General features: G+C 31.1%; 8 protein-coding genes and 1 long non-coding RNA gene across 18 annotated transcripts; 4 read left to right on the top strand and 5 right to left on the bottom strand.

The window, feature by feature from the left end:
- Nucleotides 1-364: 364 nt before the first annotated feature.
- On the bottom strand, nucleotides 365-1823 carry LOC111426302 (Jun-related antigen). Of its 2 annotated transcripts, none has more exons than XM_023060786.2 (3): nucleotides 1590-1823; nucleotides 1075-1523; nucleotides 365-1016 (listed from the first exon to the last, which is right to left on the bottom strand). In XM_023060786.2, the coding sequence occupies exons 2-3, from the start codon at nucleotides 1385-1387 to the stop codon at nucleotides 643-645; spliced, it is 687 nt and encodes a 228-aa protein (XP_022916554.1). In that variant the 5' UTR covers nucleotides 1388-1523; nucleotides 1590-1823; the 3' UTR covers nucleotides 365-642. The 2 variants fall into 2 exon arrangements, with proteins under 2 accessions (XP_022916554.1, XP_022916553.1); XM_023060785.2 differs by having other exon boundaries at nucleotides 365-1031; nucleotides 1590-1820.
- Nucleotides 1824-2093: 270 nt separating this feature from the next.
- LOC111426327 (Late endosomal/lysosomal adaptor, MAPK and MTOR activator 4) lies at nucleotides 2094-2517 on the top strand. Its single transcript, XM_023060821.2, has one exon. It carries the CDS (start codon nucleotides 2151-2153, stop codon nucleotides 2439-2441), a length of 291 nt encoding a protein of 96 aa, XP_022916589.1. The 5' UTR covers nucleotides 2094-2150; the 3' UTR covers nucleotides 2442-2517.
- Nucleotides 2518-3176: 659 nt separating this feature from the next.
- Nucleotides 3177-4987, bottom strand: LOC111426314 (SR family splicing factor SC35). 4 transcript variants are annotated; one of them, XR_002707804.2, is made up of 5 exons: nucleotides 4627-4987; nucleotides 4423-4566; nucleotides 4205-4369; nucleotides 4071-4137; nucleotides 3177-3443 (listed from the first exon to the last, which is right to left on the bottom strand). XR_002707804.2 is itself a non-coding variant. In XM_023060802.2 (4 exons), the coding sequence occupies exons 1-4, from the start codon at nucleotides 4806-4808 to the stop codon at nucleotides 4134-4136; spliced, it is 495 nt and encodes a 164-aa protein (XP_022916570.1). In that variant the 5' UTR covers nucleotides 4809-4987; the 3' UTR covers nucleotides 3973-4133. The 4 variants fall into 4 exon arrangements, 2 of the variants coding, with proteins under 2 accessions (XP_022916570.1, XP_022916571.1); XR_002707805.2 differs by having other exon boundaries at nucleotides 3353-3443; nucleotides 4201-4369; XM_023060802.2 differs by lacking the exon at nucleotides 3177-3443 and having other exon boundaries at nucleotides 3973-4137.
- Nucleotides 4988-5575: 588 nt separating this feature from the next.
- LOC111426286 (protein phosphatase 1 regulatory subunit sds22) lies at nucleotides 5576-6966 on the top strand. Its single transcript, XM_023060761.2, has 5 exons — nucleotides 5576-5686; nucleotides 5761-5799; nucleotides 5854-6106; nucleotides 6158-6629; nucleotides 6685-6966. The coding sequence occupies exons 1-5, from the start codon at nucleotides 5659-5661 to the stop codon at nucleotides 6859-6861; spliced, it is 969 nt and encodes a 322-aa protein (XP_022916529.1). The 5' UTR covers nucleotides 5576-5658; the 3' UTR covers nucleotides 6862-6966.
- A 901-nt stretch (nucleotides 6967-7867) lies between these two features.
- Nucleotides 7868-13405, bottom strand: LOC111426274 (voltage-dependent anion-selective channel-like). Of its 5 annotated transcripts, none has more exons than XM_071195981.1 (7): nucleotides 13314-13405; nucleotides 11202-11519; nucleotides 11059-11153; nucleotides 9706-10028; nucleotides 9315-9545; nucleotides 8129-8346; nucleotides 7868-8075 (listed from the first exon to the last, which is right to left on the bottom strand). In XM_071195981.1, exons 2-7 carry the CDS (start codon nucleotides 11440-11442, stop codon nucleotides 7984-7986), a joined length of 1200 nt encoding a protein of 399 aa, XP_071052082.1. In that variant the 5' UTR covers nucleotides 11443-11519; nucleotides 13314-13405; the 3' UTR covers nucleotides 7868-7983. The 5 variants fall into 5 exon arrangements, with proteins under 5 accessions (XP_071052082.1, XP_022916508.1, XP_071052083.1 ...); XM_023060740.2 differs by having other exon boundaries at nucleotides 8129-8337; XM_071195982.1 differs by lacking the exons at nucleotides 11059-11153; nucleotides 11202-11519; nucleotides 13314-13405 and adding an exon at nucleotides 10656-10949.
- LOC111426241 (protein lin-54 homolog) lies at nucleotides 11927-15558 on the top strand. Of its 2 annotated transcripts, none has more exons than XM_023060679.2 (8): nucleotides 11927-12204; nucleotides 12250-12504; nucleotides 12807-12989; nucleotides 13046-13263; nucleotides 13335-13526; nucleotides 14209-14367; nucleotides 14420-15141; nucleotides 15194-15558. In XM_023060679.2, exons 1-8 carry the CDS (start codon nucleotides 12090-12092, stop codon nucleotides 15375-15377), a joined length of 2028 nt encoding a protein of 675 aa, XP_022916447.1. In that variant the 5' UTR covers nucleotides 11927-12089; the 3' UTR covers nucleotides 15378-15558. The 2 variants fall into 2 exon arrangements, with proteins under 2 accessions (XP_022916447.1, XP_022916448.1); XM_023060680.2 differs by having other exon boundaries at nucleotides 11928-12204; nucleotides 12262-12504.
- Nucleotides 15559-15697: 139 nt separating this feature from the next.
- Nucleotides 15698-16653, bottom strand: LOC111426336 (uncharacterized). The gene is made up of 2 exons (XR_002707812.2): nucleotides 16242-16653; nucleotides 15698-16187 (listed from the first exon to the last, which is right to left on the bottom strand). It is a non-coding gene; the product is annotated as an uncharacterized lncRNA (long non-coding RNA).
- LOC111426245 (actin-interacting protein 1 flr) lies at nucleotides 16620-19241 on the top strand. The gene is made up of 5 exons (XM_023060688.2): nucleotides 16620-16857; nucleotides 16938-17059; nucleotides 17111-18520; nucleotides 18677-18827; nucleotides 18884-19241. Exons 1-5 carry the CDS (start codon nucleotides 16839-16841, stop codon nucleotides 18991-18993), a joined length of 1812 nt encoding a protein of 603 aa, XP_022916456.2. The 5' UTR covers nucleotides 16620-16838; the 3' UTR covers nucleotides 18994-19241.
- LOC111426305 (longitudinals lacking protein-like) lies at nucleotides 19212-20407 on the bottom strand. Its single transcript, XM_023060789.2, has 3 exons — nucleotides 19848-20407; nucleotides 19537-19798; nucleotides 19212-19490 (listed from the first exon to the last, which is right to left on the bottom strand). The coding sequence occupies exons 1-3, from the start codon at nucleotides 20025-20027 to the stop codon at nucleotides 19246-19248; spliced, it is 687 nt and encodes a 228-aa protein (XP_022916557.1). The 5' UTR covers nucleotides 20028-20407; the 3' UTR covers nucleotides 19212-19245.
- Between the last annotated feature and the right edge of the window lie 103 nt (nucleotides 20408-20510).

The raw sequence follows: 20510 nt of genomic DNA, 5'->3' as shown, positions 1-20510 counted from the left end.
TTTTAAATGTTTTTTTGTAAAGAATATTTAATTATAAATTTATATTAATTAAGAATACCCCTCAATTAATTAAATTAGTTTTACAGTTATTAGAAATTAAACAAAGTAAAAACAAAATAAAGAAGTTGGTTAAAAAAAAGTAAGTTGGTAACATTGAGAATTTGATTGTAGTAACCAAAGCAAGTCAAGTTTTTGTAGGTTATGTTTATTTAAGTGTATATTTTTGGGTTATAACTTGTAACATTAAGATAAATCTAGATAAGTGATAAATAGTGGTCCATGTTAAATGAAGACATCATGGAGGAATCTTTTTAATATGAGGTAAGTGAATTTCGAAATCTTTTAAATTGATATGTCAAAAAAGTGAGGTTAAAAAATTTTTATTACCTTTTTTTATAAAAAATATATTTAATAATAAATTTATCTTAATTAACTTAAATTAATTTGAATTATTATTAACGATACATTCGTATTCTATGATCGGAGTAAAAAATAAAACAAACTAGAAACATTGAGGTTAAGTCGTGTTAACCTCAAAATTTCTAGTTTCAGTTTTATTTCATTTAACGAATTATTAAAAATCATTTACTTACTTATTAATTTAAACTCCTTAATTAATTAATTAACAACCTCATCATAATATTATGAATTATTAATGATATTACACCCGGCACTATGATGATTCATAACTTCTAACTTTAATAACCCCACTTCTTCCTTATGCTGGTTCAAAATCAAAGCTAACTCATTGTTTTCATTTTTTAAGATCTTCACGCGATCCTCTAGCTTTGATATTCTCTCTAGTTTTCTTGATCGGCATTTCGAAGCGGCTAACCGATTTCTTTGACGTTTCCGTTCTAATTTCATCCGTTCTTGGTATTCCATGTCAACGGGGGACATTGGTGGGGTCGTACTTATAGACGGTACAATTTGGGGTTCCTCTTTAATCGCGGGGACAAATTGTAGGTTAGGTTGTTCGAGATCGGTGAAAATTGTGCTCGAGGAATTTTCCGAAGCTAAAATTAAATCATCTAATTAAAAATAGAAAAATAAAGTCTTAAATTAAAAATTTACCTGGATTACTATTTGAGTTATTATTATGTAAATTATTTAAAGCAGTCACAAATCCCGTTGCAAACGATTCTTGTTCCTCAGTTACAGGTTTAGAGAATAAAAGAGGCCCAGCTCCAGATGGAGTTGGAGTTGCTGAATTCATCCCGTTTCCAGCTAAAATCATTTTTTCAAGCTCTGGGGTGTTTACTTTCAACATATTTAAATCTGGGGAAAGTAGCAGGGGTATCCCACTGTTCTTTTTGGCTTGATTCAGATCTAATTTTAAGCTTTGCTTCACATTGTTGATGTTTTTGTCGTTGAATAACCCGCTCATTTTGGATCCGCTTAATTATTTACAAATAATTCCCAACCCAACCACTTCCAAAGATCGAAAAATAGATTAACGGGTAAAATCACCAATGCCAAAAGGAAATAATAGCAACACCAATTAGTTATTTCCATAAAATAACCTAAAACGAAACAAAGAGAATTAATGGGAGGGGTTTGGGGTAAAAATAGATGCATTATTTACTCACTGCGAGTTATATTGGTCGAAGTCGCTAAAAATGTTGTATTTATACCGATTTAAGTTTATTTATTGAATAGTTTCTTTAAAAGAATGCGATAATCGCTTTATACGCAGTTAATAGGTTATGACTCATCGTTTTGACAATTTCTAAGTGGGTGGGGCAAATGACGTCATTTAATTTAATAAATATTGTAATTTATTTTGATTTTATTCGAAACTTTTTCTCAAAATAAAATAAATACTTAATAAATAAACGATTTATTTATAGAATGAAATATTTTTAACATAACCTTCAAATTTGACTTATTTAATTTTTATAACGACATCTATGAATGAAATTTCAAATTATATTGTTTTATTTATTTATAATAATAAAGTAATAACAATTAGTTTATTTGATTAATTTAATCGAATAAAATCAATTAAAAAACAAATTGATTCTAAATAAATTAATTAAAACGATTAAAATTTCGATTTCGCTTTAATTAAAGCGACATCTATTGATTTAGAATTCACTAAGAAAGTGAGGTTATGATTTTTTTGTGAAAAATATTAAATTAGAGGGGTAATGGACAATATTCCAGATCAATTGGGCGCTTTACTTCTTAACGAAGAAGGTGCGGTGTTATCATCATCGGGGCAACTTGAGAACGATGAGAAATCGGCCAATATTATAATGGGTATTCTAAGTTTAACCTCAACGTTAGATCCCAAAGCGTTTCCAGCCGATCAAGGTTTCAAGAAACTTTCGATATTTTACGAAGATCATTGTTATGCAATTTGCCTCTCAAATCGGCGAGTTCACGTTGTGAAAAGGCGTTTAAGTTGTGTTGATGGAGACCAAGCGGTTATAACCTAACTTTTAAGTGAATTGTAATAAGATGGATATGATTTTGTATTTTACGGTTACTAAGTATATGCAAGTGTTTATTTTATTGGGAGGAATTTTCTTTTCTTTGTATCAATTATATTATTCGCTCGATATGTAAATTTAAAAAAAATAACCTAAAAATTTAATGTTTCGAGATAATTTTTAGGTTATGTTTTTTTATTGTGGTATAAGTCAAGGTTTATAGAACATAAGGTTACCTCATTCCCTATGCCTCTGTAGTATCGATTATTACCCCGCAAATTGACGTCACTGGTTCGATACAGTCAGAATAAATGATAGATACGTACCTATACTGTGGTACAGTCTATATAAAATATTTAAACCTCGCATCGTGTTGTCCTTGTTGGCGTTGTGTTGTTCATAGAACCAGCTACGTCACTGACCCACCTTGCCTCTCAGAGGAGGAGAATCGGTATTGGGTAACCTTATGTTCTATAGACCTTGGGTATAAGTGATAAATTAGGGGTTAAATAAGGAATAAAACTAATTTAATTTATAAATAAAACTTCCTTTATTATTTAATATATACCTAAATCGCCTGCAATACAATTAATTAAAACCGATTGAAAAGATTTTTAATTTAACCGCAGATACCTACCTGTTAAAGGAAACCTGAAATTAACACAAATTAGTCACAGGGGTGCGGGCTGGGTGGGTAGGGTTAAAAGGAGCCCTCGATAAAATCCATAAAATTAACAAGAGTACCGGAAGAAATGATTTAATCGGAAGCTCCGATTATCATCCCTCGATATAAGAGAGACAAACGGGGCCTTTAAGCCGATCGAAACCACCCGGATCATGCCGCAGCTGAACCGCAAACTGCACCAAAAACCGCTCTCTCTCTACCAACCGGCCTTACTCTCTGCGACCCGCAAACAGCACCGCAACAACGGCAGCTACACACGTCACAGCTACTCGAGACTGCTTGCTCTCGCTCAGCGCACCGCAACGCCAACCCAGGCACTGCGCCTGTTCACACAAAAATCGTTAGTTGATGATCGATCGTTTTAAAACTATTTGAGTTTTTTTTAACAACTATTTTATTATAAACAAGAGATAATTACCACCAAATGAAATTAAAAGTTACAAATAATCAAATTAGAAATGGTATTTATCTCAAATAATTCTTAAACTACACTTAAACCCTTAACGCAATTAAATTTTCACAAATTAACCTCACTTTCTGTTGTAAATTTGACAACTTAACCTCACTTTACTTCATAATACGTTAAAGGTTTAAAATTAATACATGATGACGAAAAAAAAACAAACTAAAAGTTATTGAGACACCATTTATGGTTCTTTTACATTTAATCGGTTTTTTAATTGAAACAAAATTACACACTTCAATAAAAGAGAAAGAAAAAAAGTTTTGTAACTAGCTTACACGTAAACGCTTTGACACAGCTTAAAATGCTCAAGAGCCAAACAAATCGCTCAATACTTAAATATTATTATTAATTTTTTCTCTTTCTTTAATTTTTTTTTCTTTTTTTTTGTTTTTAATTAGATTAACGGTAATGGATCGTTAAGTCGATTTTTTGTAAAATGTGGGTCTGTGCAGTCTATGATCATATAACTACAGAATGTAAATACCTTAGCGATTTTATTGATTGATAAACCGTGGGTAGACCCTCGAAAAAATGGACTGCACCTATTTTAGCTATAAAAAGAAATTAAATTAATTTATTTTTAATGAAATCACTTTAAAAAAATTTATTTTAACCTACGATTTTGATCTAGATCGTGACTTGCTGTCAGATCTCTTCTCAGATTTAGACCTTGACCTGGATCGACCCCTCGAGCTTTTACTATCAGATCGGGAACGACTCCGACTCGGCGATCTTCTGCGATATGAACGAGATCGGCTACGTCTCCTTGAACGCGAACGAGATCTACGCAAATATATCTTATTAATTAATAAATTAAGTCAATTAAATGATTTTACCTCCTTCGATTAGATCGGCTATACCTTCGATGTGGCGAAGTGGGTCTCCCGTATCGAGCCATTTGAACCCTCAACTCCCTTCCATCCAACATACGCCCATCCATAGCGTCCAATGCATCTTCAGCATCGCGTTTATCATAAAATCTAACACAAAAATCATTAACAAAAAAAAAAAAAGTGAGGTTATGTTTTTAATTTTTTTACCTGACAAAAGCAAACCCGCGACTTTCCCTCGTAAATCGATCCCTGGGTATATAGATATCCCCAACTTCCCCACAGCGTTCAAAAACACGTCTTAAATCCTCCGGGGTCGTTCTATAAGTTAAATTATCCACTTTTAGCGATACCATGCCGTCAATCCGCGGCGGGGGTCTTCCGTAACTCATTTTTCGGGCGCGCACTCCGAATTCTAAGTGAACAGGTTACAATTGGTTTACTTTCGGTTAAAAACGCGTATTTAACGAGGTTTTGATTAAAAACTTAGCGTTCTCGTGGACAAAAAAGCGTGACCAAATAACGCCACGGCCTTCTAAAATGGCGGCACTTTCGTTTTGGATGCCAACGATGACGCTATCTATGAATTTTTTATTGAATTAAAAAGAGATGGAAATAACGGTGTTTAGTACTAATAAAAAGAGATGGATTAAATGAATTAGGTTATGTTTTTGAATAATTTGAAATTAAATTAATTAATTTATTGATTAGGAAGAAATTATGATTTCATTAACAGTACGTTAACTACAATAATATTAGTTAATTAAATTTAAAATAAATTTCTTAAAAAATTAATATGCTAATAGATGGCGCCCCATAGTAACGATGACATTTATTTAAATCAATTTGTTTTCAAATTGATCATTATTAAATTAGTTCATTATTATTAAAATAAAAATTGAATGTATTTAAAAAGCAATAACGTTTTAAATTAATCTAGCAATTTTTTAAACATTTAATGAGAAATTAATTAATTTTATTTTGTTTGTTAATAGATGGCGCCACATAGTAACAATAACATTTATATAAACCAAATTTTTTCACAAATTGATAATTACCAAATTAATTAATTATATATAAAAATAATATGGATTTTATTAGAACTAAGTTATCCCAATAATATAAAAAAAAAATTCGTTAAATTATTTTTTTTAATTTGGTACCCCTCAAATGTCAAATGATTTTGACAGGTTGCGTCAAATGAGGCATTCTTTATTTGCCGCATAAAATTGTGTTATTTCAATGGCTACCTCAGAAGAAATCAAACCAGGTATAAAAACTCCACTTAATTTTATTATCTAATATATTTCCACCAAAATGTTTACTCATATTTATGTATTTCAGCTATGGAAACAGTGGAGGAGGCAATTTCCGATGGAGAAGGTAAACTTTCACCTCTACATCATTAAATCTTAATGAATCATTTTATTTTTTCAGAGAAAACCGATGATTTAACCGTCAATGATATTATAGTAATCGACCCGGACACCACTGAGCTAGATTTAAATCATGGCCGAATTGGAAAATTACAAAATTTGGAGCCGTTACGATGCATAGAACGTCTTTATTTGCGATGGAATTTAATTAAAAAAATCGAAAATATCGATATGTTGGTTACTTTAACCGAATTGGAGCTGTACGATAACCAAATAACGAAAATCGAGAATTTGGAAACCTTAATTAATTTAGAGTAAATTTAATTCAACACGTTTATCAATTATTAATTATTTTATCTTTTTAGGATATTAGATTTATCTTTTAACCGAATCAAACAGATTGAGGGATTGAGTACGTTAAAAAAATTATCTAAATTGTTTTTATCATCAAATAAAATCTCAAAAATTGAGAATTTGGGGGAATTAAATAATTTGCAACTTCTGGAATTAGGAGATAATAAAATACGAGTTATAGAGAATTTGGATTCGTTAACAGCAGTTGAGCAATTATATCTTGGGAAAAATAAAATTGTTAAAATTGAAAATTTAGATAAATTGGTGAATTTAACATGTTTAAGCCTGCAAAGTAATCGAATTACCATGTTGGAGAATTTAGAAAAGTTAACTAAATTGGATCAGTTGTATGTCTCAGAAAATGGAATTACAGTTATTGAGAAATTAGATGATAACAAGGAGTTGAATACATTGGATTTAGCTAAAAATAAAATTAAGGTTATTGATAATATTTTTCATCTTGATCTTATGGAGGAACTTTGGGTAAATTAATTATTTAATTAATTTAGGTTTTTACTATTTTTATTTTAAATTTTAGTTGAATGATAATGATATTTCTGATTGGGTTTCGATACAAAAGTTGGGGACGCTCCCTAAATTGGGCACCATTTATTTGGAAAGAAATCCAGTGGCCTCTGATCCAGCATATCGAAGGAAACTTAAAATGATGATACCTTCTTTACAACAAATCGATGCTACACTTTGTCATGTTTAATTTTAAGAACTATGTCAATTTAACTCTGAATTTTTTTAAATATTTTATAAGCAAATAATTAGATAAAATAATTGTGCTAATAATAAAGTTAATGTAATTTGGTAACATTGAAATTTGATTTTTTAATCCGTCAACAAAAAAATAAGGTTAAAAATTTTTTTATAACAAATATATTTAATAACAAATTTACTTTAATTAATTTAGTATCGGTTGTAAGAAATAAAACTAAAATTAGAAACTTTGCGGTTAAGCCATGCGTCAAGATGCACGGCTTAACCCCACAAGCTTCTAGTTTGTTTTATTTCTATTCACGATTAATTAAAAATGATTATTTAATTACTTTTTAATTTAAATTTGTCTTGAATTAATAAGGTTTAATTAATCTGTCAAATAAAATTAGGTTAAAAAAGATAAAATAATTGTGCTATAATAATAAAGTTAATGTAAGTTGGTAACATTGAAATTGAATATTGAATTTTTTAATGTCAACAAAAAAGTGAGGTTAAAAAATTTTTTTTGTAACAATTACATTTAATAACAAATTTACTTTAATGAATCTTTATTTAATTAAATTAATTTAGTATCGATTGTAAGAAATAAAACTAGAAACTTTGTTTTCTAGTTTTACTTACTTTTTAATTTAAATTCGACTTGAATTAATAAAGGTTAATCTGTCAAAAGAAAAGGTTAAAAACATTTTTTGTAGAAAGGTAATGAAATAAATAACATTTTTTAGTTACATTCTGTGTATTTTTTAAACATAATACTTTTAAACAGTTTATACTGAAAAGCTTCCATACAACCATAGTTTTAATTAATAATTTTTCAGATTTTGTAAACAAGAAAAAAAGGAAAAAAATAGAGCGCGGTCGAAAAGCCCCGAATACATAGCATATTACATAATAAAGTACGCTACAATACAATTTCACTGCTAAAAATAAAGACAAAAAGTGAAACGTTTCTTCTGGGCGCCCGGCCGCCGCCCATCATCGGAAATAAAAAATGATTAAACCAGTACATGTTATATTTGTTACCTAAAATGTCTGAGAGAACAGTAAAAATATCTACAGAATAGCAGGATGAAGATACAGGTTTATCTGCCATATTTTCCTTTTTATTCGCTTAGGCTTCAAGTTCAAGGGCGAGACCGATCTTGTGGCCACCACCGTTAAAGTTCTTCCCATCAATCAAAGCCGATAGAGTCAATGTGATACCTAAAACATAAACCAAATAAATAAATCAAATTTAAATTGAAACAAAAATTTACCATCTCTTAAACGTTGTTGATAGCCCAAACCAATTTGACTGGTGTTGTCTACTTTAGCGCGAATAGCGGCATCTCTGTCCAAATCGTACTTCGCACCAATTCCAAACTTGGTGTCATTACTTCCAGAAGACCACGCTAACTGAATACCAGTCTCAAGCCGGGGGGACACCCTCTGGTAAATGGAACCACCAAATTCCCGACCGTCATCGCTTAAATCGCTATTATCAATGTATGGTTTTAATATCATGGGAAAGGATTGGGGGGGTTAATACCAAAAAGGATATCTAAATTTTAAACTATTCCATTTAAAATAATAAAATCACTCAAAATAAACGTCAAAAATCATTAAATTTGATTTAAAATTCATTAATTTCATAGATTACTTCATTAAAAAATTATCATGTTTAGGTTAGAAAATTTGACAATTAAAATTGACATATATTCTTTTAAATATGTTAATAGATAACGCGACATATAACAATGACATTTATACATTTTTTCATAAATTGATGATTTCCAATTTAATTAATTATAATATAGATTTGATGAATTTAAATAATAATATCGTTTTAATTATTATTGTTAGTTAAAAATTAAATAAATTAAAAAATGTTAAATTTAATAAAAATTAATATAATTTTTGAATGCGCTAATAGATGGCGCCACATAATAACAATGACATTTATTTATATCAAATTTTAATTTGTGAATTATGAATTTATCTCAATTAAATTAATTTAGCTTCATAATTGCTGTTAAAAATAAAACTAAAACTAGAATCTTTGAAGTTTGAAAGTCTTTTCAAGGCTTTTCTAGTTTTAGTTTTATTTTAATTAATGAATTGATAAATAAAAAGTGAGTAATTTAAAAATAATATTAATTATTATTCGTAAAAAAATAAATGAATTTGAATGTAAGTTTTAATTATTCGTAAAAAATTAATATCATTTTAAATGTAACACTAGATGGCGTTATATAACAACAATGACATATTAACCAATTTAATCAATTTTATATTTAAATTGGTAAATAAACAAAAAATTACGTGAATTTTAAGGTAAAATAATAAATTATTTCATTGATTTCATAATTTTTTGATCAAAATAAAAAACATTCTTTTTTTTGACGTTTTGAAACATAACCTCAAAATTCTTTTTAATAACTAATATTCATAAAATCAACTTACACATTGGTGTGAAGGATGAAATCGCCAGTTGAGAACCCAAGGGCGAAGTTATTTTTCGTTAACTTCTTATTTTCAGCATCAAAAGCCGCTTGATAACCAGCCAGCCAACCTTGATAACCGATAACAGCTGAACCTTGGATAATAGGACCCTTAGCTTGGTCAAGATCAACATTTGCATTTATAGCAGTGTAATCGTTATTATAGGCGGTCGAAAGAGTACCAGATTTGTTTCTAAAACCGAAAATTACAATGTAAGATTTAAAATTAACTCTGAAGGTTTAATTTACAACAAAAAAATTGTTTTTGAATGATAAGATAAGGTTTTTTAGTTCTAATTAATTAATCCGCCTTATTACACAATTTTTTTTTGGGTTAACAATAAAATATTTACCCTGTTTGAGGGGCAAAGGTGCAATTGGCAGTGAGTTTAAGCCCTTTGACGAGCTTATCCTGAACTGAAATTTCAGTGCCGAGCGTGTTATCCGTATTCCATTTTTCAGAAAACGTCATTCCATGTTCTTTCAGATTGTACTTGGTCTCGAGCGAACCGAAAACCTTTCCAGTTTCTTGATTGGAGCTACCGCCGGTGTTAAATTCCACCCCTGAACCGGTTTTTGTTTTACAATCCAACTTAATCAATCCAAAATGATAGCCTTTATTAAAAATATCGCCGGCATTTTTCCCAAGATCGCCATAAGCTGGTGGAGCCATTATCTAAATAAATAATTTTATGATATTTTTATGATAGAAAGTAGCTAAGTGTAAAGGTTAATAATTGTTACGTCATTACATTAACTGGAATATACTTGTATTTTAGTTAATTAAGGCACAAAATCTAAAGAATCCCTCCCATAGATTATTCAAAACTATTAATAGTCTCAAACCGTAGATAGAACATTATTTTTAAGCTAAAACAAGATGTAAAAAGGCGAGTCGCAGTCACGTGACGTAGACCGTTTCAATTTTAACTTAATCTTGGCAACATTTCTCCATTGCGCACCTATTAAAACGTGGAAAATGGCGGAATTTCACCGTTATCTTCACAAATCGGGCTTAATTCCTATTTCGCCGGCCAATATTCTATCTAATTAAAATTAAAACCGATTCATGAGAAATAGGGGAAATACCACCCGTTTTTATCGATCCACGCGTTTATTTCAACACTTTACCCAGAAAATATCGATTTAACCCTTCTTACATAACCCAAAGCGACACCGGCAAAATCAAAAAAGCTTATTTATTGAAAATAAGTGATAAAGGAACTTGAATCAAAAAATGCGTTTTATGCTAATTAGGCCGGCGAAAAGGGTTAAAATCTCTAATTAATGTTAAAATACTTACTGTGTATGAATTAAAATTGGGGAGTTTTTAATGATTTAATAAGACGGTTCTATAAATGAACTCACGTACAATTTTTTTTTAATTAATATTCGAATAAAATTGCTGATATCGCGAACAACGTCACTTGGTAAGGGACCTTATGACCTGAACCCTCCCGTGCGGTGTTGCCAAATTGATCCTAAAACCTATCCCCTCTAACTCAATCCCCACCCAAAACATTAACATCTAACTTCATTCTAATGATTGAAATCATTTCCTGTGATGATTCTTGAAATAATTAATTAAAATAACATCGAATTTTGTAATAGTTTACAAAAAAAAACTTTAAAACTCTTCAAAAATGCAACGTTAAAAATGTTCATCGTGAGTGTTTGGTTGTATAACTTTAAGGCGGAATCTTTACCAAATTGTGCGCTCCTGTTTCTGGGTCAATACAACAATCCTCGCATTTCATGAAGTGAAAGAGTCCTTTCTCATCTTTACCCTTATCATCTTTGCCTAAAAATAAAAACTATTAATATTTAATTTAACAGTTTTTATATGAACCTTTTCCGCGTCCGCATCTCCTGTTGTACTCGATCATGCGCACTTCGGTTTTCGGTTCCGAATTCAAAATTTGCGTGGCTGCAAACCGGGGCGTCGTCCCTGGGATTTCTTGATGCAAATCCGGTTCTTCGCCGAAGACGGTTTCTTCTTGTGGTGCTTCGGCGTCCGCTTCCGTCTCATTGCGGCGCCGTCGACCGCCGGTTTCATCCAGCATATTCCATAAGATCGTAGCTAAGCCCATTTATTATTTATCCCATACAATAATAACAACTATAACGTATTAATCCTCTCCTATTCTTTGTTTCGGTGGATATTCAACTGCAACAATAATTTAATGGAGCCATATTTTTCAGGTCGGTTTACAATTCTTACTGTCAACGACTGTCAAAATTTTTCATTTTGACACATTTGATTTTCTTTTATTTATTTATAAATCAAATTTTCCAAAAAAAAAATTTTTAACTAAAATTCGTGGCATTTAACTTTAATTGTTATAACTCAAATTAAAATAAAAGTAATTTAAATAAAATTTATTTATAAAATATGTAAATACCAACCTAAATTTAGTGTCAGTGTCAAGAAATTTCTTTTTCATTTTAAATTATAACAAAATAAATTAATTAATGTATTTAAAATTAATAATTTAATTTATTTATTTGTAAAAATTAATACAAAATAAAAAAGAAATTAATTTTATATTTCAATCCATTTATGTTGGTAATAATTTTTTAACCATTGAGCTAAAAAGTGACGCGCTACATAACCTCAAACGTCAAATGATTGTAAAACTTTAATATATACTAATTCAAATAGTTTTCTCGCTTACTCGCTTTTTATACATGGTGTGTATATAAAAAAGTGTTAATTACCGCAAAATCAATCAAAAGGATGGAGAACGCTTCGCTACAAGAAACAAATCTAACATCCTTAAGTTCCTCCGAATTAGAACAATTCGCAGAACTCTCTCAAAACCTTAACATTTCCTCTGATATAGATAATCAAGGTGAGACTTTATATAACGGTTAGATACGACTTATATATTTAAAAGATGTGTGTATAGCTTCCGAGGAGGAAATGTCTATGGTGCATATTGAAGAAGCCGAAGAAGAAGAACTCGTTCAAACTGATTTGGGCGCGCAAGAAATTGAGATTGAAATGGAGCCTGACAACGCGGAGGAAATCCTCCCCGATGTTAAACCCAAATCGGTTCCTCCTTTACGGCCTTTAAGCATCGCTCCAAAACCTACTAAAATGCCCTACGCTATTAAACCCGTGGCGGGACAACAACTTTTATTAGTACAAGGTGAGATTTATTTTGATGAAATAAATGCGTTTGAATGAAAATGGATTTAAAATATTTCAATATAACATAACCTAAAAATTTATAATTGGTGTTAATTTTAATAAATTTACTTAAATATAATATAAATATGATATAAAATATATAATAAACTTGTATTTGCTGATTATTTTGGGTTAAAAGTTAATATTTATTGGGATTTTATTTGAAATTTTTTTTTGACATTTTGAGGTTATGTCAAAAAAATTTTAAATTTTAATTTGAAATATTAAATTAAACTTAATTAATGTGTATTATTTTTTTAGGAAATGGACAACAATTTAAAATTTTATCCCCTCAAACGATAAATTTATCAAATGTTCAACTAGGAAAGCCACTTGCTATAAAGCCGACTATAAAATCGGTGACTCAAGGGAGTACAACCCCCAAACAAGTAGTGATGAAAAAGTTACAACCCGTATCAAAACCGGGGCAATTAAAAACTTACGGTGATTATAAAAATTAAATCGTTTAACTAAAAAATGTGTTATGATTCTTTTTTTAGATAATAAACAAATCGTGGTGGTTCAAAAAAGTGATGTGCAACCTAAAGTTGTGACACAAGTCTCTACGTCGATTTCAACACCGACTAAAACGATTACGTTGGCTCAAGCTCAACAAATGGGGTTGTTGCCGAACACCAAGTTGGTGCCGCAAACGGCTGGAGCTACGACTAAACATGCCATTTTGTTGAATAAGCCACAACAAAAAGGGTTGAGATTGGTATAAAAATTAAAATTAAATTAAAGATAAATAAATAAAACGGATCATACATTTTGTTGGTTTTCGTTTAGGTCCGTACTCCAGCGAAGATACTTCCTGCACCTTCAGCTCAAGTAAACACAGTGGTAAAACAGCCTCAACGTATTTTACTGAAATCGACGAGCAGTCCGACGCTGATCGCTCCAAATCAGTTGATTCAAGTCGGCGGAAACCAGCCCATATCCGCAGGACAAATCCACCAAATTAATATTCCAGGAAAGGGGGTACGTATGGTTGGTTATTCTTTCTTGGGTGATCCTTTTTGGATTTTTGCTGAATATCTGTGATCGCGATGGTCCCGATTTAACGAAAATTTTGATGGGTTTTTCCTAAATGTTTTATTATACTGTCATTATTTGACAGTTGTTTGTTTAGGTTTTTGTTTTGATTCCGAAAAAAATCGAGATATCTATAATTTTTTTTTAGATTAATCTTATTAATTTATTTTTATGTCCCCATTTAATAAAATGACCATTTCTATATTTATTTATGCACATGTAAACGGGTTTATTATGTCCATGAAGAAAAAAAGGTTTTTGTATATAAAAGAAAATAATTTTTTTTTAAATTCAAATTTTACATTAACTAATTGATTTTAAATCGTTATTAATTATTAAAAAATATATACGATATAGAAAAAGATGGTATTATTAAATATTAAATTATTTTATTTCGTTATTAATATTAATTTAAAAATTATGAGCGCCATCTGTGAACGAACTATTTAACAAAATAAGTACTTTTAAATTTATTTTTTTGTATTATTTTAATTAATCAAGTCAAATTAAGCGTAATTAAAAGATTTAATCGTTTTTAGAATAAAAGTTCAATTAATTATGAAGCTTATTGTGATAAAATCTAACCTCCTTTTTAATAAACTAATTTTATTTTATTATTTATTTTTAGGTCCAATACATTAAATTTGTAACAACCCAATCCGATTCCGGGACTAACACAACAACAAGTACAACAACGAAAACCTCCCAAACAGTTACGGTCGGAAACAAAGTTGTTGCTTTAGCTAATAACTCGGAGAGTGGAAACATTGTTTTATCGGAGGTTAAAGTAAGTCTTATTTCAATAATTTTTAATAAATTTAAGTTAATTAATGTTTTAGTCAACATCGAAAGCGAATGTAATCACCCCAAAAGGCACCAAGCCGTTATCCGGGGTTCAATCTCAAAGTATCATAAACAACTCGGCCGGTCAGCTTTTAATGGTCCCGGCGAGTTATTTACAAAGAACCTCAACCCCTAAAGTACCAGTTCCAATTCGATCTTCAGTAACAAAAACGATTAGTTCAGATGCGGTGGTCCCCCAAAACGAAACGATCAACTTAGAAACGAATGGAATGCGCCCAAGGAAACCTTGCAACTGCACAAAATCACAATGTTTAAAACTTTACTGCGATTGCTTCGCAAACGGCGAATTCTGCTTTATGTGTAACTGCATGAATTGTTACAATAATTTAGATAATGAAGAACATAGACAAAGGGCGATTAAAAATTGTTTGGATCGAAACCCCAACGCTTTTCGTCCAAAAATTGGGAAATCTAAAGATTTGGGTGAATTGCCGATACGAAAACACACCAAAGGGTGTAATTGCAAACGATCGGGGTGCTTAAAAAATTATTGCGAGTGTTACGAAGCGAAAATTGCGTGTTCGAGTAATTGTAAATGTATTGGATGCCGGAATATTGAGGATACCATGGATAAAAAGACTGTTAGACCTCATAATGTTGAGGTGGTGTTTGGAAGATCTCAAAATCAACATAATAATGTTGCGATGCCACCGGAAAATATCTTGCAAATTCGACCAAAAAAAGTTCCAAATAATAAGTAAATAATAAATTAAATTATACTAAAATGTGTTTATTAATTTTTGTTTTAGACACGCATTAAACCATATTGGTGTTATAGAAGCAACGGCTAGTTGTTTATTTGCTGTAGCTGGTTCGTTAGAAGCCAATGGGGAATCGGAAGAAGATATAAAAGGCCGTGTGATTGAAGAGTTCGGTAAATGCTTAATGGATATCGTTAACACCTCAAGAAATAAAAATGTAAATTCATATTGACCGTTACGTTTAAGTCCAATTTTAATTTTTAATCGGTTTATTTTATTAGGATTAACTTCAAAATCAATTTGTATTTCATTCAGTTAGTTTTCATTTAGAATCATATTTTTAGGCTTTATTGTATTATACTATATTAGATAGTTTATGTAAGAATAAAGTTTTTTTTGGGACTAAAAATTGATTGATGTTTGAATTTGACGTTTAGTCAAAAAAAATACAAATCTTATTTTCATTAAAGTAAAAATTTAAAATCTTTGAAGATGATTAAAGAGTGTTTGAGAAATGCAGAGGAAGTTGGAATAATTAAATATTACGGTGAGTTAATTTAATATAATTTATTATAGGTAAAGTCGCCATCTATGAATTAAATTTATTACAAAGCTAATTTAATATTTTTAAAATTAATATTAGTTAATTCCCCATTTAAAATACGCATTTATATATAGTTTTACGTAATATTAGAAATAATAAATAATTAAATATTAAATTATAATTTATTATTTCATCAAATAAAGGATGTTACAGCGCTATCTATGAACAAAGCATTTAACTTAACTTAGGTTATATTTTTAAAATTAATTTTAGTTAATTTCTTTATTATTTCGAATTATTCAACTCAAATTAAACGTAATTAAAAGATTTAATCATTTTACGAATAATACAATTAATAATTAAAGTTAATGATAATTTATAACCTCACTTTTTTTTATCTAGGTTTTCCAATGCTAACGCCCCATTTGAATTGGGCATTTCGATATGTTTTAACATACGTATAAACGGGTTTATCCTGATATTGGTGACGAGGTTTTCCTACAATATTAAATAGAAAATTAGGAAAAATTTATTTTTAGATTCTAACCTTACCATAACTAATTGATGATACAAAACAAATAATTAACAATAAAGGAAGTGTTATGGTTAAATAACTTATTTCAACCATTTTCCCGCTATCTATGAATGTAATCTAAAGATCATTTCCGGTGTTTCGCCTCCTTTTAACGTGTTAAGATGTAGCAAAAAATCCTGGTCATGCTTTCACTAAAAACTTTCTATTTAAACCGATTTCATTCGGTTATTTCAATAAAGAAACACCAAGAGTTGGTTTAATTCGGATTAAAATGAATTTTCTCATTTTACATCGATGCCAAAAGCTATAAATTTCCCGTGAAATTCGAAAATATCCTAAATTTAAACGCGCCGGATTTTTTAAAAATCAAATCTCGAATTTTGATTGGTCGGCGACCCCCTAATTGCCTTCGAAGCCGGTGTTATCTTGTACTCTCTCTCTTTCCGAGTTGTGTGTATGTGGTCACCGTACAATTTCCATTTTAGGCAAACCCAACACCCTATTTTAATCTCGGCTAAAACGATTTATCGCGACATCATCATTATTATCATTCATGCATTTTAGCGGTGTCTCGCAGTCTTATTTCGAATAGAAAGGAATTACATAACCAAATCATGTCGAGTTATAGTTTGAGTAAGTGTGAATCATTTTTTTTTGGGTTCTAATTGTTAAAAACGAAGGGCGTTACCGTGATTATTAATTTTTCCTTGTAGAAAATGTGTATGCCACTCTTCCAAGGACCCAAAGGGGGCAACCTTTGGTGTTGGGAGGAGACCCAAAAGGAAAAAACTTCCTTTACACCAACGGAAATTCCGTTATCATCCGAAATATCGAGGTAAGATAAGCTAAATTGATAAATTTTAATTACTCTTATTATTATCTTTAGAACCCGGCGATTTCCGAGATATACACCGAACATTCTCTCCCTGTAAATGTTGCGAAATACTCCCCGAGTGGTTTTTACATCGCCTCGGGGGATCAATCGGGGAAAGTTCGAATTTGGGACACTGTAAATAAAGAGCACATTTTAAAAAATGAATTCCACCCGATCGGGGGGCCGATTAAAGATATCGCATGGTCCCCGGATAACCAACGGATGGTTGTTGTTGGGGAAGGGCGAGAACGTTTCGGTCACGTTTTTATGTCCGAAACTGGAACTTCGGTTGGGGAAATTTCCGGACAATCAAAACCGATTAATTCGTGCGATTTCCGCCCAACACGACCCTTTCGAATCGTCACCGGCTCCGAGGATAACACAATCGGGGTCTTTGAAGGACCCCCCTTTAAATTTAAAATGACCAAACAAGATCATTCTCGTTTTGTGCAAGCCGTGCGTTATTCGCCGAGTGGAAATTTGTTTGCATCGGCTGGATTCGATGGGAAAGTTTTTATTTACGATGGGACATCATCGGATTTAGTGGGGGAAGTGGGGAGCCCCGCTCATAACGGTGGTGTTTACGGGGTGAGCTGGAGCCCCGATGGGAGGCAACTTTTAACATCGAGCGGGGATAAAACCGCCAGACTTTGGGATGTTGAAACGAGACAAATGGTGTCCGAGTTCGTTTTGGGGGCAACGGTGGAGGATCAACAAGTTTCGTGTCTTTGGCAGGGTCAATATTTACTTTCCGTTTCTTTGAGCGGATTTATTAACTATTTAGACGTTAATGATTCATCAAAACCTTTAAGGATTGTGAAGGGTCATAACAAACCGATCACCGTTTTATCATTGACCGAAGATAGAACAAACATTTTTACCGGCTCCCATGACGGATTTGTCACAAATTGGAACGCCTCAACTGGCGAAAATAATCGTGTTAACGGCTTGGGACATGGAAATCAAATAAACGGGATGAAACCGAACGGAAATTTAATGTATACTTGCGGAATTGACGATTCCGTTAAACAAATTGACATTGAGAATAATACCTACACCAAAACAGACATTAAATTGGGGTCGCAACCGCGGGGTATGGATATTTTGAAGGAAAAAAATATCATTATTGCAGCTAGCGTTAATGAGATATCCGTGATACAAGATGATAAGAAAGTGGGGGAGTTGAAAGTTAATTATGAACCGTCGAGTGCAAGCGTTTCTAAAGTTGGTGATATCGCCGTTGGGGGGAGCATGGATAATAAAGTTCATATTTATGAGTTAAACGGAACATCACTTAACCAAAAAATTGAGTTGGATCATTTAGGCGCTGTAACTGATGTTTCTTTTTCCCCAGATGATAAATATTTGGTGGCTTGTGATGCTCATAGGAAGGTTATTTTGTATAGTGTCCCGGAATATAAGGTAAAAATTATTTTATTAAAACATAACCTCGCTTTTTAGCTGTCAAATTTAAATATAAAATTTAACCTCATTTTTTTAGCTGTCAAATTTCAATTTATAACATAACCTAACTTTTTTTTAAATTTTTTTAAAATTAGTTTATTTAAATTTATTTAGCTTGCCACAAATCAAGAATGGGGATTTCATAACGCGAGGGTGAATACGATTGCTTGGTCGCCAAATTCTTTATTAGTAGCTAGCGGAAGTTTAGATACGAACATAATAATTTGGTCTGTTGTCAAGCCGAATAAGCACGTGATAATAAAAAGTGAGTAAATTTATGGTAGAATTGTTGCGTAGTAAAATGGTTAATTTTAATTTCAGATGCCCATGCGCAAAGTCAAATAACGCGATTGTCTTGGTTGGACGATTCGACCTTGGTTTCTGTTGGACAGGATTGCAATACGAAGATGTGGATAATAGAACCTTTTTAATTATTATTTAGTTATTTTTAATTAAGTATTTCCCATCTTATTTAAAAGTTTTATTTTGCATTTAAAAAGTATTTATAATCCCAGTATAATTTGAGCTTTGATGAGCTGTGTTCCTACGATTTAAAGCTTTTTTTTTATTTATTTTCATGTATTTTTATATTATACAATTAATTCGATGAAATTGTGGGAGTGTTTTGATTATTATTTTTTTCCAGGGATTTTCAGTAATAAATTTATTACAAAAAAGATTTATTAACAAGTTTTTTTCTTCTTTCTCGTTGTGTATTCTTCCGGGTGTCTATACGAAACGTGTTTTCTCAGAGCATCCCTGCTCTTTGAGACGTGGGGACATGAAACGCACGAATAATAAGTGTCTTTGTGGGTCTCCATGTGGACCCTTAAATTGTATTGGTTGCTGAGGTATTTTCCGCAAATAAAACATTTACAAACTTCGGGTAAATCTTTCAAAATTTTCTTCGTTAACTCTTTCGGAGGATCTAAAACGATGATTAAATAAGAATGACTTATTGAATTAATTTTTACCTTGATTTTGATTCTCGTTTTCTTCCCCGTTTTCTTTATCACATTTAACATCAGCTTTATCACAGTCATTTTCCATAACATCGGATATCTTTACATTACATAAACCTTGTATTTTTAAGATTTTTGCTAAAGAAATTATTCTTGATACTTGATCTTTCTTCACCAAACATTGTCCTTTATAAATGTAAGATAAGATAGCGTCAACATCTTCGGGGTTGGCATCGTGAAGAACAACAATCGGTGAATCACCACTTCCCAGACCCTTTTTTAAAGGAGATTAATTCAAAATTAATTAAATTAAAGTGTTTTACCTGAAATAATCCCAAGAAATACGTGCTACAAGCTGCGAGGACGATTTTGTGTGCGCGAAAAGTTTTATTTTTCGCGGAAATTGAGCAGTCTGTTAAAAGATCGGAGTCTAACAGGTGCGCGAAACTTCGACAAATGGTCGTTTCTTGATAGTGCCACCTGAGCATGTACTGTTCGTCCATTTCGGGGAGCACTAACTTTGGAAAATTGGTGTGGACTGCCCCGGGAAATCGCGGTCCGGTGTGGCCCGTCCATAATTATCCAGCTGGCTATTTATAAAGAACCGGCTGGAGAAAAAAATCGGTGCCAAGATTTTCAAACTGTCGTCTCATCAAGATTTTTAGCAACAACACTCTCTATTCACATCCTAAAACGATCAAAAATGTTTAAATTTAAGAAATAAATCTTGGGATTTATCCAAAACTTTTACACCCAACTCCACCATTATTTTTATAGAAATTATTGAATTAGCACCTAATTTTAAATTAAAAATATAATTTTAATTCATTTAATTATTACAACTTAATCTTAATTAAATAAGTTATAAATTAAAAACATTTAAAATTCCTGCTTTATAGGTTATGTATCAAATGATCGAAGCAAATTGGGTTGCATACTTTATTATAAAACGACAATTTAAAATAAATGTTTATTTATAATAAATG

Source organism: Onthophagus taurus, chromosome 5 (genome assembly GCF_036711975.1).
Source record: "Onthophagus taurus isolate NC chromosome 5, IU_Otau_3.0, whole genome shotgun sequence".
In the NCBI taxonomy this organism is placed as follows: domain Eukaryota; kingdom Metazoa; phylum Arthropoda; class Insecta; order Coleoptera; family Scarabaeidae; genus Onthophagus; species Onthophagus taurus.
This window is presented reverse-complemented; position numbering and strand designations above follow the sequence as displayed.

What these genes read in the sequence shown, in the direction of transcription:
- LOC111426327 (XM_023060821.2), top strand. Translation starts at nt 2,151, where the DNA reads ATGGACAATATTCCAGATCAATTGGGCGCTTTACTTCTTAACGAAGAA.
- LOC111426305 (XM_023060789.2), bottom strand. Translation starts at nt 20,027, where the DNA reads ATGGACGAACAGTACATGCTCAGGTGGCACTATCAAGAAACGACCATT. An exon ending in ATTTCTTGGGATTATTTCAG is followed by an intron (nt 19,799 to 19,847) that starts GTAAAACACTTT and finishes CCTTTAAAAAAG; the next exon opens with GGTCTGGGAAGTGGTGATTC. An exon ending in AAACGAGAATCAAAATCAAG is followed by an intron (nt 19,491 to 19,536) that starts GTAAAAATTAAT and finishes TCATCGTTTTAG; the next exon opens with ATCCTCCGAAAGAGTTAACG.
- LOC111426241 (XM_023060679.2), top strand. Translation starts at nt 12,090, where the DNA reads ATGGAGAACGCTTCGCTACAAGAAACAAATCTAACATCCTTAAGTTCC. An exon ending in CTCTGATATAGATAATCAAG is followed by an intron (nt 12,205 to 12,249) that starts GTGAGACTTTAT and finishes TATATTTAAAAG; the next exon opens with ATGTGTGTATAGCTTCCGAG. An exon ending in AACAAAAAGGGTTGAGATTG is followed by an intron (nt 13,264 to 13,334) that starts GTATAAAAATTA and finishes GTTTTCGTTTAG; the next exon opens with GTCCGTACTCCAGCGAAGAT.
- LOC111426314 (XM_023060802.2), bottom strand. Translation starts at nt 4,808, where the DNA reads ATGAGTTACGGAAGACCCCCGCCGCGGATTGACGGCATGGTATCGCTA. An exon ending in CGCGGGTTTGCTTTTGTCAG is followed by an intron (nt 4,567 to 4,626) that starts GTAAAAAAATTA and finishes TTTTTGTGTTAG; the next exon opens with ATTTTATGATAAACGCGATG. An exon ending in AGCCGATCTAATCGAAGGAG is followed by an intron (nt 4,370 to 4,422) that starts GTAAAATCATTT and finishes ATATTTGCGTAG; the next exon opens with ATCTCGTTCGCGTTCAAGGA.
- LOC111426245 (XM_023060688.2), top strand. An exon ending in TTATCATCCGAAATATCGAG is followed by an intron (nt 17,060 to 17,110) that starts GTAAGATAAGCT and finishes TATTATCTTTAG; the next exon opens with AACCCGGCGATTTCCGAGAT. An exon ending in ATAGTGTCCCGGAATATAAG is followed by an intron (nt 18,521 to 18,676) that starts GTAAAAATTATT and finishes AAATTTATTTAG; the next exon opens with CTTGCCACAAATCAAGAATG.
- LOC111426286 (XM_023060761.2), top strand. Translation starts at nt 5,659, where the DNA reads ATGGCTACCTCAGAAGAAATCAAACCAG. An exon ending in GAAACCTTAATTAATTTAGA is followed by an intron (nt 6,107 to 6,157) that starts GTAAATTTAATT and finishes TTATCTTTTTAG; the next exon opens with GATATTAGATTTATCTTTTA. An exon ending in ATCTTATGGAGGAACTTTGG is followed by an intron (nt 6,630 to 6,684) that starts GTAAATTAATTA and finishes TTTAAATTTTAG; the next exon opens with TTGAATGATAATGATATTTC.
- LOC111426274 (XM_071195981.1), bottom strand. Translation starts at nt 11,442, where the DNA reads ATGGGCTTAGCTACGATCTTATGGAATATGCTGGATGAAACCGGCGGT. An exon ending in ACCTTTGCCCCTCAAACAGG is followed by an intron (nt 9,546 to 9,705) that starts GTAAATATTTTA and finishes TTTCGGTTTTAG; the next exon opens with AAACAAATCTGGTACTCTTT. An exon ending in TCAACAACGTTTAAGAGATG is followed by an intron (nt 8,076 to 8,128) that starts GTAAATTTTTGT and finishes TTTATGTTTTAG; the next exon opens with GTATCACATTGACTCTATCG.
- LOC111426302 (XM_023060785.2), bottom strand. Translation starts at nt 1,387, where the DNA reads ATGAGCGGGTTATTCAACGACAAAAACATCAACAATGTGAAGCAAAGC. An exon ending in TAACTCAAATAGTAATCCAG is followed by an intron (nt 1,032 to 1,074) that starts GTAAATTTTTAA and finishes ATTTTTAATTAG; the next exon opens with ATGATTTAATTTTAGCTTCG.